Source organism: Acinonyx jubatus, chromosome B3 (genome assembly GCF_027475565.1).
Source record: "Acinonyx jubatus isolate Ajub_Pintada_27869175 chromosome B3, VMU_Ajub_asm_v1.0, whole genome shotgun sequence".
NCBI classification, from domain to species: domain Eukaryota; kingdom Metazoa; phylum Chordata; class Mammalia; order Carnivora; family Felidae; genus Acinonyx; species Acinonyx jubatus.
The window spans coordinates 143,942,547-143,958,182 of NC_069386.1; the positions used below are offsets into that span (position 1 = coordinate 143,942,547).

The 15,636-nt window shown below is 62.8% G+C and overlaps 1 protein-coding gene across 11 annotated transcripts in view; it reads left to right on the top strand.

The window, feature by feature from the left end:
• The first annotated feature begins 201 nt into the window (after positions 1–201).
• The window catches only part of PACS2 (phosphofurin acidic cluster sorting protein 2), a 55,053-nt gene continuing 39,618 nt past the window's right edge, over positions 202–15,636 (top strand). For 4 of the 11 annotated variants that reach the window (XR_008299761.1, XM_053225060.1, XM_053225063.1 and 1 more), the window contains exon 1: positions 205–388. Coding sequence is in view for 10 of the 11 variants with exons in the window: in XM_053225060.1 (XP_053081035.1) it covers positions 270–388 (119 nt within the window). In the remaining variant the exon portion in view is untranslated. Of the gene's footprint in view, positions 389–15,636 lie in introns of all 11 variants that reach the window. The other 7 variants (XM_053225065.1, XM_053225064.1, XM_027066791.2 and 4 more) reach the window with 4 other exon arrangements.

Genomic DNA, 15,636 nt, shown 5'->3' on the forward strand with positions numbered 1-15,636 from the left:
GCCAATCGGCGGCGGCGGCGGGGCGGGGGCGGGACGCGCGGCGGGGGCGCGCGGCGCGGGGAGGGGCGGGGCGCGGCGCGGGGCGGGGCGGCCGCAGCCTGGTTGCCGCCCGCGGGCCCGTCCGCCGCCCGCCCGGCCGTCCCCGCCGCCGGCAGCCATGTGACCGCGCCGCCGCCCTCCGCGCGCCCGGCCCGCCCGCCCGCCCGCCCGCCGCGCGTCCGCGGCCCGGCCGCAGCCCAGGCCGCCGAGGGAGCGGCGGGGCCGGCGCCATGGCCGAGCGGGGCCGCTTGGGCCTGGCCGGCGCGCCCGCCGCGCTCAACACGCCCGTGCCCATGAACCTGTTCGCCACCTGGGAGGTGGACGGCTCCAGCCCCAGCTGCGTGCCCAGGTACGCCGCCGCCCGGCCGCTTTGTTCCCGCGCGCACCTGCCGGACACCCGGGACCTGTTCCCGGGACCGCCTGCCCGGGGCTGTCCATCCGGGCCCTGCGCACCGCGCCGTCCCCACCCGGGACCGTCCGCCTCGCACCGTCCACTCGGGACCTGCGCCCTGGGCCGTCCCCACCCGAGACTGTCCATCCGGGACTCCACCCGGGACCTCGTGCTCGGGGCCGTCCCCCGGGTCCTCTTGCCCGGGGTCTCCACCCGAACCGCCCGTCCACCCGGGGCCCCCAACCCCTGGCCTCGCGTTTGCGCGCTCCACTCCGGCATGCGCATTCAATGGGAGCAATCTCTGACGCGTGGAGGGCCTCTGAGGTCCTGGCACCGCCGGGAGGGAGTGGCGCGGGTGTCTCAGGTCCCGCCGTCTTCTGAGGCTCACCTGGTTTCGCTCCCAGGCGGCATCATTGCACCTGTCCACTGATGCGGTGCTGGTGCTGGAGTTGACTCAGGGCGCCTCCTCTCTCCACTGCTGTCAGATTTCCTTTTGCGTGCAGCCACACTGTCAAGTCCGAGTGTCCTGGGAGTGACCCGCAGGGCGCACAGTGTCCAGAGGACACCTGAAGTTAGGACCGTGATTTTACTCTTTCATCCAGCGCACAGCTTTTTATTGGTGGTCTTGGGGGCCTGGTGCTGCCAGCTCAGTCCTGCTGGCCCTTTACCTGTGTGCGCTGTGTTTCCTAGTTTAGAGACACCTTCGTGTCCATGAGCAGGGCGCTTTGCACCAGGCTGTTAGTTTTGCCATGGCAAAGGACTGCACCCCCCGCCTCGGTGGGGAAGTGGCTGGACCCCAGTGGAAACAGCTAGACCAGGTCTACCCACAGGCCAGTGCTGTAGCGAGGTCACCTCCACTCAGACTGGCAGCCTCCCTGTTTTTCTTGCCAGCTTGGCACTCTCTCGGTTTCTTCCAGACTCAGTGGTCCCTGACGATGAAGTTCTCAGGCTGGAGGGAAGAGGCAGACTTGCACTAGGGTCAGGCCTGGAGGGCTGCACTCCCTAGGGAGACCTCGTGGTGAGGACCTCAGGATTGCCATCCAGACATGGGGAGTGGGTGCTGTGTTGCTGAAGGGGACACAGCTCATTCTGTAGGTGTCACAGAGTGAGGTGTTGGAGATGCCAGTCTGTGGGGTGTGCTCCCTGGGGGTGCAGAGCTGGGAGCTCAGGGCACTGGCTGTGCCAAGTGGAAAGGACGGGCCCTCCCTATACCTGCCAGATCTGCATGGGGCCTCCTGGAGGACGCGGTGACCCTGTGAGACCTGAGGGTCGGTGTTAGCCGGGGTTGGGGGCCAATGACTCCAGACCCACCTGCTTACCTCTCCTTCTGGGAGGTCTCTGAGCCTCGCAGCCAAGCTGAGGAGCATCTCCTCACCCTTTCCCATCCTGGCATTTGCCCTAGGGTCGAGTCCCACAGCCAGGGGTCAATATGGGCAGCTCTTCCCCCCGATGTGTCTGTCCCTCGACACTGTCACCACCGCCACCAGCCCTTAGATCTCTCATGCTGGCTGCCTTCCGTCAGTGCCCCCTTGCTACACCAGGTGCCCCCCGACAGAGTGCAGAGCGTGGCCTCTGTTTGCTGCACCTCTCCAGCTGCTTCCTGGGGCTCCCCAAAAGCCCGCTGAAGTTTAACTGGAGGGTGGTGGGGGGAGGTTGCAGGAGAGGCCAGGAGGGTAGGAGCTGGATTTAGGGTCCTTGCGACACCTTGTGGAGATGGTCTGGGAAGCCCGCTCTGGTGAGCGTCAGGGGACGGGGGTGGGGTGTGCAGCCTGGGCCGAAGGGGAGGGGTGATGGCGGGTGGTGTTCTTTGGGGTGAGCACGACAGCCATCAGGAGAGGCAGGCAGAGTTCATGGGTTGAACATAGGGAACATGGGTTATAGCACACGCCCCCCACCTGTCCTGGTGAGTGTGGCCCCTCCCTGAGAGGCGGTGCCCGTCCCCTGCCCATACCTTCTGCGCAGGACTGTTTTTCGTACCTAAAGGGGTCATACTTTCTGTTTGCGTGTCTTGCTTTCACCCAGTCTTTAAGTTCCTGAGTGACAGCGTACCCGTGGCTGTCCCTGCAAGATGACAACATGGTTCTCTGCTCTTCAGGGGACCTTTCACCTGTTTCCAGCTTTTCAGCAATGTCGGATGTGCTGCTGTCGGCGTCGAGTCCCTGTCCTGTGCACGTGTGTGTCCGGGCGGCGGCCAGGCCGGCCGCAAGCACGTGCCCGTAGTAGGGTTTGGGGGTGTGTGCGCGGTGTTACTACCAGGAGGCTTCCCGCAGTGGCTGTGCCAACTCCAGCCCCCAGCGGCGGGGAGGAGAGTCCCCAGCGCTCCACATTCTTGCCAACACTTTGCCTGACTTTTAATTTTTGCCAGTCTGGTGGGTGTGAAACGGTCTCGTGGTTTTAATTCGAATTTCTCTGATTACTGACGCCGTTTGCGCTTCCTCGTCCGCAAATTGCAGGCCGCTTCTTCTGCCAATTTTTCTTTCTCCTCCTTATTTTTATTTTGTCCCCCCTCGAGCCTGGGCAGTTTCTTGAGGGGACGGCAATCCTTCCCCGGCCACAAGCGTTAGGGCCGTCTTCTTCCAATGACGCGTGTTCCTTGGCGGTCTGCGAGGTGTGCACCTTTGCCTTTCTGGCTCCCGTCTCTCGCCCTTCCCTTCCTGGTCGTGGCGGAAGCTCCCTGCTCTCCCCGGCGCCTGTGCAAGGTGTGAGGCTGGAACTCCAGGGAGCCCTGAGTCGGTGGCTTTCCCTGAGGAGACCGTCACAGGTGCACTCTTCCCTGGTGGCCATCAGCAGTGGCGTGGCGCCCTTCCCTGTCGCCTCCTGTCTGCGCCGTGGCCGGGGTTCCGCGGGTGGCCCCTCCCCTCCCCTTGGGCCCCAGCAGATTCTGGGTCACTTTATACCCTTGCGCGCCCCATTTATTTTTTCTTTCCTGTTCAGGTTATCGATTAGTTTTTAAATTTTGGTCATCCTTTCCCCTGCTTGTTGTTCACTCCGATCTTTACCTCTGTGAACCCCTTGTTCGCATCCTTGGCCCATTTCAGGGACCGAATTGCGGTTTGGTTCACATGGTGGAGGGAGGAGGTTGTCCAGCTGGCAGGGGACGTCTGGTGGCTGGGTGCCCGTCGGCCACACCCCAGCAAGATGGGAGCGGCCGCTCGCACCTGCAGGCTAGTTCCGTTGTTCTGGGGCCTCCCTGCGGCGGGATCAGGCAGCAGGTGGCTCTTGGGCTCACACACGCCGAGTCCGTGTCCACGGCTCCCTCCTCTGGGTGTGCACGGTATCCCGCGGTGGGAGGAAACCGTGCCCTGTTTCTACCTGTCCTGTCGGCAGGCGTGTGGGTTGTTTTCAGGGTGAGGCTCTTGGGTTCACAGCTGCCGTGGCCATTTGGGGCAGGGCTGTCACTTGTCCTTGGTGACAACTGGCCACGGTGGGGGGGGGGGGGCGTGTGCCAGTTTTCTGAAGTGGTGGCACTGTCTGCTGCTGCCACTAGCCGCGTCCCGTGTTCCATCCTGTGTTCCGTCGTCTTGTGACTTCTAGCCATTCCGACAGCTGGGTGATGGCTTCTCCTGAGGGTCTTTTCTGGGATTATTGTGCCTGGATGTTGAGTATAACCAAACAGGTTTTTTTTTTAATTAAGAGCATCATCTGATTCTCCTTGACTTGCTGTTGTGGTACATTACGTTACGTAAATGGATTTTCTAGTATTAAACTAACCTTCTGTTCTTGGAAAAATTCCAGCCTGGTCGTGCAGTGTCACCCTTCTCGTTCATTGGCGGGTTTAGACGATGAAGATTTTGTTTAGGATCTGTGTGTGTGCGTGTGTGGTCTGCAGTCTCACCAGATTCTGATGCCAAGACACTTTGTAGAACACGCTTCAGAGTGTGTCTCCTTTTGCTGCTTTGTGGTGTCCTGTATGCAAGACTGGGGCTGCTTCATCGCGGAATGTTCGTGGGAAGCCACCCAGAAAGGACCCTCAGCGTGGGATTGCTCTATAGGCACTGCCCAGATTCAGTGGCTTCCATAGCTGTAGGACACTTTCCCCCCTTTGAGTTGGCGTTTTAAAATATGTTTTCCTGAGAATGTGTCCATTTTGTCCAGATGTTTGAGTTTACTGGCATATAGTCGCTCACAATATTCTCTTATTTTTATTTTCTAATGCCCGCAGGGTCTGTAGTGCTGTCCCCTCAGTTCGTCACACTGGCTGTCTGTGCAGGTGGACAAGAACGCTTGTCTCTGTCTCACCGAGGGCTCAGCAGTGGATGAAATGAATACTGGTTCTTTGTTTTCTGCCATTTATGATTCTCAGGCTTACATTGCTGTTTGTGTTGTAGTTTCTTCTGATAAATGTGTGGCTCCTCATTTTCCTCCTCGTTTCCTTTCACATAAGCATCTGTACTTTGGAAATCAGCTGTGCCTCACAGAGTTGTTCCACTTAAAATATTCTTCGTATTCTCCACTATTCTCTCTGTAACCTGTCGGAATCGCAAGTTTCCAAGTTTCTTGATACGCAAACATATGGGTTTGTTTCCTAGTTTTCCATGATGCAGTTCATCTCTCTTCTTCTGACTGTTCTTTTCTAACCTAATTACGTTGTGGTCAGAGAGAGTGGTCAGCATGACACCAGGTCCATAATATTTTTTGTGACTTGCCTTATGGCTCAGTTTGAGGTCAGTTTTCATACATGTTCTGTTTGTACCGAAAAGGAATGCGTTTCTGGCAGTTGATGGCGTTTGATGTCTGTCCGCGCCCTTCAGGCTTGGTTCACTGCCGTCTTCAGATCTCTTCCCCTTTTTGTCTACTGGAGAAGTGTGTTAAAACCTTCTGATGGTGGATTGATCTGTTTCTCTTGCACTTGTGTCATTTTGAGACTAAGCTCTTAGGTACATACGTGTTTGGATTATGATACCTTCCAGGGGTTTTGAACTTTGAGCACATAGGACTGTCTGAACGTGGACTTTGGTGACCGGAAAGCTCTCTGAGCTTCTGGAAAGCACTATGTGTTACTTCTTTTTCCACCTTTTTTCTTTAGACTTTCGTGTGTCCTTTCGTGTGAGATGTATCTTTGGTTATTCGGCCTGGATCTAGTTTTTGTTCACTCTGAGAATCTTTGTTTTTTAACTAGAATAACTTAGGTCTTTTGCCTAAATTATTGACGTTTCGGTTCGCATCTACCTGTTTACGTTTTGTGCTCATCGGTTTTCTACTTTCTGTGTTTGTTTCTCTCTTTGGTCTTGCCTTATTTTGAACGGGCTTTTTTTCTCATTCTATTTCTCCATCATATATTAGTTTGAAACTTACCGCTGTCTCTGTGTGTCAGTGCTTACTGTGTACGTTGCAGTTTGCACACTGGCTGTATTTTCAAGTTAATTTACCTTTATTCTGTTCCTGGCAGACGCCAGGACGGACCTTACAACCTGTCACTCTGACCCGACCCTTTCATGCTTACACGCTCCTGTTTGGTGTACGTCACTGTGCTCGTGAGCCCGGGAGGGGCTGTTCACCCCGCTCTTCTGTTAGCACTCGGTTAACTGCAAAACTCACCACTTCCTTTCCTTTATTTCAGAACCTGGAATAGCTTTCCTCGTCTTTATGTCTGAGAAGGCATCTTCAGGATTTTCTTTGGCGAGGTAGTGTTGATAGCTAACTGCTTTTCTGTGTATCTGGAACGTTTGTCCTTTTTTCTGGAGGGTGTCCTGTGGGTGTGGACGTGCAGTTGGCATCTCCCCTCTGCACGTGGAGGGCGTAGCTTGCTGACTTTGTGCTCAGTTTTGCTGTTGAGAAGTCGGCTGTCGGTCAGGTGAGACTCATTTGAAGGTCTGTCCTCTGCGATCGCCTCTCTGTCACCTCCAGGTGTGGCTTTCTTCTGATACTGCCTGGTCATGGTTGGGGTTCTCCAACTTCGTGGGTCGGTGGTTTTGACCAGTTCTGGGAAGTGCCAGCCGCCCTCTCTTTAGCGCCGTCCCTGCTGGCCTCTGGAGCCCCTTCTGTATGCAACCATCCCGCCGGGTGGTCACAGAGACCACCGCCGGGTAGGTTTTGCGTGTCCCCGTGACGGTGGCTGGTTCTCAGCTCTTCCTTCTACCTCTGCCCGCGTCCCACGGGGCAGCCGGTGGGCACTGTGCCGTCTTCCACCCAGGGCTCGGTGTGGACATGGTGCGCCTGCTTGGGGAGCTCCCGGAGCTGAACGGGGGTGCTCTGCTCACGAGTGTGGGTTTTGTTTCGAGGGTGCGGGTGTGTGCTGGGGGAGCGGCGCGGGCCGGGCGCCGTGGACTTGGTGGGCGGCTGGGGCGGGGTGGATGTGTGCGCGGGTGGGGGGGGGGGCCGCGGTGCTTGCCGCGAATGAAGGATGAAGGAAGTCGGCTTGGAGGGGAGACCGAGGAGGCTGGCCCTCTGTGGCCCGTGGGCTGGCATCTGTGGGGGGCACTTGGGCATCCAGTGCCTCTCGCTGCAGCCCACCCGTGAGTGTGCACCTGGGCCGTGTGGTCTGCTTCCTGTGCAGAATTGGCCTTTGTGTGGCAGGAAGCAGCTGCCTTAAGGGAGCTCACAGCTGCTTTGCTGGGGGGGGGGGGCGGGGCAGGGTGGTCTCATGTGATGCTTGAGTGGGGACCCCTCGGCTGGGCTCCAGAAGCAGCTCTCCGCGCTCCTGCCCCACATGCTGGCCGTCCCGCCTGGGAGGGCCGGGTGAGGGCGGGTGTCCCTGGGGTAGGGAGACCGCTCCAGAGAGTGGCTGCTCAATTGGGAAAAATGATGTGTTTTTTTGACCCTGTGATGGGTCAGATCGCGAGGGTCCGTCGGGAGCCCAGGCAGCATGCGGCCCGGCCAGAGTGACCCATCACAGAGACGGGTGCTGGGATGCAGGCAGGGTGGGCAGACCGTGTGCACCCAGAGCCCACGGGTTGAGCGTGCCCTCCCCGCGGGCACAGCCCAGTGTCATCCAGCATCGTGGCCGTTCCCAGGCTGCCGTGCTCTGGGAACTGGCACATCCGTGCGTCCCCGCTGGCGGTGCCGGGCAGCGTTTGGACTCGGTGCAGGGCGCGGCAAGCGCGCGGAACTGCCGGACCGCACCTGCGCCTCATCGGCTCCCGCGATTGCTAGGCAGCCTTGCAGTGGAAAGTCAGCCTTGGAGATGGTGTGGGCGTGTATTTAGAGGCCCGGCTCCCGTCTGCCCTCGAGGTGCCTCGGTCCAGGGGGACTGTACCCGAGCCGCACCGTCTGGACTTCCGTCTGGTGGAAGCGCTCTGTTTGTCGGTGTCTCCGGCCCCGTCTCCCTCTGGGGGAAGGGCAGCTGTGCACCTGACAGGCAGGGAGGCAGCGTACAAAGCCCAGCAGCTGCTCGCCTGGCGGTTGGCGCCCCATGGAGTCAAGGCCGCGGCCCCGGTCTCCTGCTGCTCTGGCCAGGGTGGGTCCCCCGTGGCAGCGGGGGCACCAGGGACTGGCGCACCTGCCCCCTGGCCAGGCACAGGTAGCACCCAGCCGTGGTGCCGAGAGCCTGTGGGTGCTGTTGTCCCGATGGTGGGAGACGAGGGCCGGGGGCCGGCACAGGCAGTGGGCACACGTGGGGCTCTGCTTCCCCATCGGCAGGTGGGCTGGGAGGGGCTCGGGAGGAACTGGCCCAGCCTCTCCTCCCAGCTGGCTTGTGCTCCTGGCAGCAAGGGAGGTGCCTCGAGGGTCTCACGGCCGGCCGTCAGCTGGCTCCGTGTCTGCTTTCCACGTGGCAACACCACCGTTCCAGCATGCCCCCCCCCCCCCCCCCGCACACACATCGTGGGGTCTGGGGTGAACAGTGCAGTGTCTGTCCACAGTGTCACCTTCTGCCCTCTCTGTGGGTGGAGTCCTGCTGGCAGGGGGTTCAGCCCCTGTCTCTGCCCCCACCCCCGCCCCCACAGGCCCTCGTCCCTCCTCCACCACTGGGCAGGCCCTCGTCCCCTCCCTCCCCCCCGCTCCCCCCAACGGGCAGGCCCTCAGAGGCACCCCCTCTGCTCAGATGTGGTCGTACCCTTCACCGAAGTGCCAGCCCGGCTCTGCCCTGTGTGGGCTGCACGGTCTCCATCCTCGTGTGGCAACCACCTCCTTCCTGTCCCCGGTTGCTCAGCTCAATTCGTAGGGCACATGTTGTCCCCACTGGGACGGTGCTGGCGCCCCCAGGCAGGCCCTCAGGTGACCTCTGGGGTGACCTCTGTGAGTCAGAGCCTCGAACTGTGGACAGCTGGGGCGCCTGCCTCTTTCCCTGAGTTTTTTCTCCAGATAGTTTGTATTTCTTCTGATGTATTTGCTAGGATCCGTCATGTAATTTGAGTCTCGTGTTGCCGCGTGACTGTGGCAGATCTCGCACCCGTGACCGTACCTCCCGATTGTGTCCTGGAAGGTTGGGACCTCCCTGGTTTCGAGTGAGCGTCTGTGGCACGGCGTGCCCTCCCGGGTGGCAGGGGCTGCACGTGGAGCACGGCTCTGCAGGTGCCCCGGCCTCGCACTTCTGCCCTCAGCTGGGCGGTGCCTCCGTGCTCACACACTCATCCCTGCCCACCCGGGAGGGGACGTTGTGGGTCTCCAGGGCCCCCAGAAGTGCCTCAGGCAGGTGTCCTGCCGAGGGCCGGCTCTGGTGACCTCGCCTGCGGCCAGCTCACTGTCCTCTGGGGTCCCCGGGGGTCCTAGGCCATCGCAGAGGGTCCTTCAGGAGCGTGCAGGCTCTGGCTGGATCCTAGCTTAGGCTTCAGCCAGCCGTAGCGTAACTGGAGGTTAGTAGGGACAGGTCGGCACACCCTCTTCTCTGGCTGGTTCTGCCAGGAAATGCGCGAGCGCGGGGACTGTGTTTACAAACATAGCACTTGTCCGATGGAGCATCCGGGGGCAGGACGATGAACTCATTTGTGGGTGTGGGGCCCCTGAGAGAGGGGTGAGGATGGGGGGCTGAGCAGGTGGCTGGGAGGGCGGACAGGGCCTGGTCAGGGCGAGCCCTTGGGAGGAAGGGAAGACGACGGGGCTTCCTGGGACAGAAGGGGCGTCGCGAGGGGGTGACGGGCTGTTTGCACACAAGGGGCACCGGGTCCTGGCTCCCTACCAGGCTGCGCTGTGACGGTGGAGGCTGCCTTCCTGGTCTGAGTTCAGCATTGTGAGCACTGCAGCTGAGGGAGGGGCCCTGCTGGGGGCCCCGGTGAGGAGGCAGGGGGCTGAGGCCTTGGGATCCGGGCGGGGCGTCTGGCACCTTCGCCTCCGACTTGCCCGCGTGTGCCGGGAGGCATGGGCCAGACCCATCCGTGGGTTCTGGAAAGCCACCTGGCAGGTCATGGAAGGTTCCGGTTGTGTGTTTATTCGTGGTCTGGGTCTGGAGCAGAACTGTCGACAGCTGAGCCCCCTGAGGATCGCTGGTGGCATCGATCTCGGCAGATAAAAGCCGTGTGCAGTGGCAGGCCAGGCGTGAGGGCCGTGGTGAGGGTTCTCCGGGAGAAGCCGGTATGGACGCCGAGCCCTCTGCCCAGCGGTGAGGCCCTGCCTCTGCCTTCTTCTGAACCAGCAGAGTCGACCACAGCTGCGTTCCTCTTTCCTGCTTTGCCTCTTGGAGCATCACTTCCTCAAGAATAGGTGGTGACCACCCTGCCCGGGGCAGGCTGCTCCCGTGGACAGGAGGACATTCCATTCTGTGCCACCACGGCGGAGGCCCACCAGGAAGGGGACAGCTGCGTCACCAGCCGCCGCCGTGGGGGACGCAGGAAACTGCTGGCCTGGCCTCACGGTCACTTGAAAGCTGGGGTGTCCGCACGTGCCGTCTCTGAAATAGGAGCCCCGGGCGGGGTCTTCAGGCGGAGGAGGCCGGCCCGGTGGGTGAGAAAATACCACCCCAAGGACCTTCGTGGTCGCGCCCCAGCGCCTGTCTGCTCACAGGGAGCTCGCTGGGCAGTGATCTTCGTGTTGGGAACAAACAGGAAACGTGTCTGATTGGATTGGTTTAGGAGAGAGCTCCTGGTGAATTTGCTCCTTGGGGGTTTTCTGGTTCCCTCAAGAGGAGGGGAGGATGAGGTCCCTTCTCTCAAGAGCGTGGCCTGCAGCCCAAAGAAAAAGGCAGGCCGGCTCCTCGACCCAGAGTCCCACAGCAGGGGACTCGGCGGTGACCTTCAGGCCCCTCCCCCGGCTGACAGAGCCCTGAGCCGTGGTGCCGTAGGGCACGGTGAAGCCAGGGCGGGGGTCCTCGTCCTCACTGGCCGTGCGCTGTAGTGTAGAGGCCCTGGGCCCCCACGCGGCCCTGTCCCAACCCCCTGCTCCCTCCCGCCCGCTACAGACGCCCAGCTTGGCATTCTGGGCGTCATTTGAGACGTGCTCCCCAGCAGCTGCTGCCTTTCCTGCCTGGATGAGAAGCCCCTGGAACCAGGCCCAGCCTGCTGCCCCCTCCCGGTGGCCCCCCCCCCCCCACCCTCCAGCACCGTCCTGGGCACCAGGCTGGCTGATGCTTGTGGAGAGGACACGGGGTGGGGGTGTGGTGGCCTTCAGGAGCTCCAGGAGTTTCCGGGGCTGGGGTCCTCAGTGTCCTCTGGGCGGGGCGGGGGGCGGGGGGGCGTTGCTGTGGCGTAAGCAGCCAGAGGGCCGCTCGAAACAGGAATGGCGGGGGATGTAGTGGGGCCTACAGCGCTGTCCCCAGACCCGAGGCTCCCGGTGCCCAGCGGGTCCACAGCACACAGCAGGCTGCTTCGTCTGCAGAGCCGACAGGCACGCCCGTGGCGCCCGTCTCCAGCCTGCCGGGCAGCGGACATCTGCAGCTGGAACTTGGGGCGGGTGCCCACCGGCACCTGCACCCGCCTCACGCCGGCTCCACGTGGCACCCCACCTTGCCCTTTCCCTTTCGGGGTCTCGCAGCCCCTCCAGGGAGGAAGGGCTGTGAGGTAGGGCCCCCCTGAGCCAGCGCACCTGATCCCATGTGATGGCACCTTGGCTTTTTCATCCCGGCCACCCAGTGGGCTGTGGGCACGATCCTGGCTTGGCGTGGGGAGCTGGGGGCCCTGAGCGGTCACTGCTGTGCCCGCAGAGGGCGGTGGGAAGTGGCCGAGCCTGCAGGCCAGTCCGCCTGACTGTTGGCCTGACCTCGGTGTGACCCTGCCCCTCAGGTGACGGGGGCCCCGGCAAATCTGAGGCGGTCCCTCAGGGTGTGGCTGAGAAGAGGGGCCAGCATGCACTGTCTGGAAGGGCGAGAACCTCCCTGGGTGCCAGAGACCAGGAGGCTGCTACTGGGAAATGTGTGAGCACAGACCCTTGTTGGGACTATCCAGGAGTGTCTCTGGCTGGGGCTGAGCCTGCTGGGGTGCGGCCAGGAGACAATGGGGGGGTGGGCACCGTCTGGGAGAGGAGGGGGGTGGTGGCGGCTGGGGGGGGGCTTGGAGTCATTGGGAGGAAGGGGGTGAGGGGTGTGGCTTCTCCTGGATCGATCACCTGATTCTCAGACGTGGCAGAGCAGGGGGTGGTGAGACGGGGGCCCAGAGTGGGATGCAGACCCGGGAGCGCCAGAGCCCGCATGGCCTTGCCGTGGACCTGGGTGGGTAGTCCGTGGCCGTGGCCAGCGTCTCAGGTGCACAGCTGCTGACCAAGTGAGTGGGTGTTCGCGGGTGGAACCAGTGGGGAGGAGGGGCTGCTGGGCTGGGGGCTGGCGCGGGGTGAGGGAAGGGGTCCTGGTGCTGGCGGAGGCAGCACGTGGTCTGTGTGTTGCTGGCAGCCTGGTGGCTCCTGGGCGGGGGGGGGGGGGGGGGGGGGGTGGGCACAGCCCAGGTGGGCTGGATGTGTGAGAAGCCCAAGACAGGTTTGTGAGAGGGGTGGACGGGGCTTCCCGGAGACTTTGTCTCGTGTCCTTTTCCGGCCGGAGCCGCGCAGCCTGCTCGTAGGCCTCTGGCGACGCGTCCCCCCCGGGGACCCTGGCCCACTTCCCAGGTCACCGCCCGGGCTGCGCCGCCTGCCGTCCTGCGCAGGTGGTCTGGCGTGGCTGGAGCTGGCCTCGGCTCGGCTTCCTGGTGACAGGCCCCTTGTCCTTTCTGTCCTCTGCTCGAATCCCACTCTGTCTTCAGCACCGCCTGGCCAGCTGTGTCCGCGGCAGCCCCCGCCCCGCCCCGGAGGGCCGCTCCCACGCACACACCCCCTTCTGACTCCCAGGCCTGTACTTCTGCGGCACGTGTCACACTTGCACTCTTGTTACGCTTTTTTCTCTTTGCTTTTTTGGTCATTTTTCTCCTAGGAAACCGATCAAGATTCATTTGCCTTCCTTTATTAGTGTCTCCAGGAAAGTTTTCTGTCCATTTGTCTGTTACTGGCTTGTACTGCCTTTGAGGGGAAAGCCGCCCCCTCCCCGCCACCCTGGCCCCAGCGAGACAGCCACAGGGGACGGCCTCGCCTCTGCCCCGCCCTCCCGGGGCCCTCGGACGCTTCTGTCTTCTGGCCTCTGCAGCGATTTTGAGAAGTTGGGGAGAAGCCTGCTCGAGGTTCCTCGTGGGGAAGGAGTTCTCTCTGGTTGCTTGGAAGGGCTTCCTGTGGTTTTGGTGCGCACGGCGCGAATCCGCGGTCAGCGTCACCGCTGTCCCTCTCCTTGTCCCGGATCGGCCAGCCGGCACGTTACCGCCCTGCCACCCGGCCCCTGACGCAGTCGTCGCAGATGCAGCACGCTCCTGCGGGACGGACCCCTGCTGCCCTCTCGGTGGGGAGGGGAGCAGTCCTGGGGCACCTGGGCTTCCTTGGTGGAGGCTTCCCTAGGGACGCCTCACGGCACAAATGGAGCAGTGCCTGTGGGGGTCCTAGTCCGGCAGCCTGGGGTCCATCCCGCCCGGGCCTCACCGCCCAGGTCCCACCTCCTACCGCCATGATGCCAGAGGTGGGGGGCTGTTTCAGCACGAATTTGGGGGGAAACAAAATTTAGCGTGTGGCACGCACTGCCCCCCCGGGGTTTTGGGGGGATGCCCGCAGCTGTGCACTCTCCTGCTCCCCGACACAGGCCTCCTGCGGGCGGCCTCACGGCTCCTTATCTGCCTTGACCTGGGGCCCAGCAGAGCCCGGCGTGGGGGGTGTGGTGCCGGGGCTCTGTGCTGTGTGCTGGCAGGGGCTCCAGGTGGGAGCGCCCACTCGGCCTGGGGCTCTGCTGGGCCACCCCTGGTGTAAGGCGTCAGAGGTGCCGGGACCACAGAAGCTCCTTCGCCTCATGACTCCCACCCACCCGCCGCCCCTCGGAGTCCCACACCACCCTTCACCTCTGGGAGGTCGGGCTGCCCCGGGCGCACTGTTGTCATTAGATGAGCTGGAAGCACTCCATGCCCAGGGGGCTGGTTCTGCCGCTCCACTGAGCCTGCCCGTGGGGGGGACAGCCTGTGGCACAGCGCCCTGCCGTCAGCGTGGGTCCCGCTCCTCTTGGCCTTCGTGGACACCCATCGCTCAGGGCGGTACTGTCCAACATGGGGCATTTGCTGTCCCCAGAGAGAAGGTTCCAGCTGCTTTCTGGGTTAGCCTGGGGACGTGCCTGGGGCAAGCCTGGCTGGGGGGGGGGCCAGAGGAGCTGGAAAGTGAGGCCGCCCCCTTCCAGGCTCACCACCGAGTGTGCTCACACCCCTCCCTGCCCTTGTCAGGGAGGGGCAGGAAGCGGGTGGATTTTGGCCAGAGAAAGGCTGGCGCTTGACCCTGTCTGGACAGACCCTAGGGCCGGCAGCTGGCCGAGCATCACCTACCTGCCTGGAGCAGGGCCACCCAGGACCATCATTGTGTCCCTGAAGTCCAGCCTGCAGGCCACTCTGGAGGGACACAGGGTTCGACCGAGGTGCCCTGGGGGCTCCCCAGCCTGCCGTCCCCACCCCATTGCCGGATGGCATCCTTCTCTTCCCAGGCGCTGGCCGGGGCCGCCTCTGCTAAAGTAAAGGCCTCAGCAGGCGGGAGGGAGAGCGCTGGGCAGGGCCTCGCCTGCCGGAGACCATGTGGGGTTCCCCTCATGCCTGAGGCTGCTGGGCTGGAGGATGAGGGGCCGAGGGTGACCTCTGGGGCATTTGGGTCACCCAGGTGGAGGACACTGGCCCAGGAGACCTCCCCGTGGCTGGTCCCAGAGCAGGCATTGGCCAACAGCCAATGCCCTTGTGTAACATGGTTGTATTGCATTGCTGGCTGGCTGGAGTTTCGGGGTCCCAGGCCCCCTTGAAGCTCTCCCTGACAGACACGCAGTGCTCTCTGCGAGTGCCCGGCTCCTCCCTGCGGGTGGCCACGCTGGCCTCTGACAGCAACACCTCGCTCGGGGACCGGCTCCTTTGCCCCTTCCTCCTGCGCCCTGGCCCCGCCGTGGGCAGGCTGGCTGGGCTGGGGCCCGAAGGTGGGCTCATGGTGACCCAGCCGCTCCTCCTCCGTCCCCCTCCGTCCACCTCCTTCCCAGCTTCGGTGACAAAGGCCACTCTGGCCCCACATGCCAGCCAGCAGAGACACTGAGACGGCACCTCTGACCTTGCCTCCGGATTAGCAGGAAGCAGCCGTGTCCAGATAAGGCTCGGACAGCAGAGAAAGCTGAGCCGGGCCAGTGAGATCGAGCAGCCACCCTGGGCTGCCAAGGGCAGGTGACCTATGCTCAGGACGTGGGTGGAACAGGAGCCCTTAGCACTTTGCGGAGCTTGCTCTTGTAAACTGGCCACGGCTCGCCGTTGCTGGCACGTTTCTACAGGAAGCACGTTGGGCCAAACGCTAGGCTCCAGGCCTCCACGTGCCCCAGCCTTGCCCCGAGACTAGGCCGTGGTCCGGCTGCGTAGACTTGCGGCACTTTTGGAGCCCGCGTGGGGCAGGCTGGCCTTCCGCGTCCGCCCCGGCCCCGCTCCTGGGCTGGCTGCTCCCCGAGAGGTGGGCAGAGCGTGGGCGCCCCCGGCCAGCTGCCAGCACAGAGCCCCCGCTCCCACCGGGGCAGACACGCGACCGCACAGGCGGGTCAGCTCCTGAAGACAAAGGGCCCCTTGGTTTTCCCTCCTGCCAAACGCAGAGTCAGCGCGTTTGGGACCCCGGAGGTGCGCCCCACGCGTGGCCGCGGTTCCAACCGTTCCCCCGGTGCCTGGGGGAAAACCGTAGAAGTCGGCCTCTGCTCGGAGGGCCAGCCCCGGTGCTGCTTGGTTTGCAGAAACCCATGAAGTGATCTCGTCCCTGCAGGCGCCGGGTGCCACCCAGAGGGCTGGGCCTGGCGGGGTCCCTGCTCGGCCGCCCCGGAGCAGTGTGCAGGCCCTCAGAAGGTT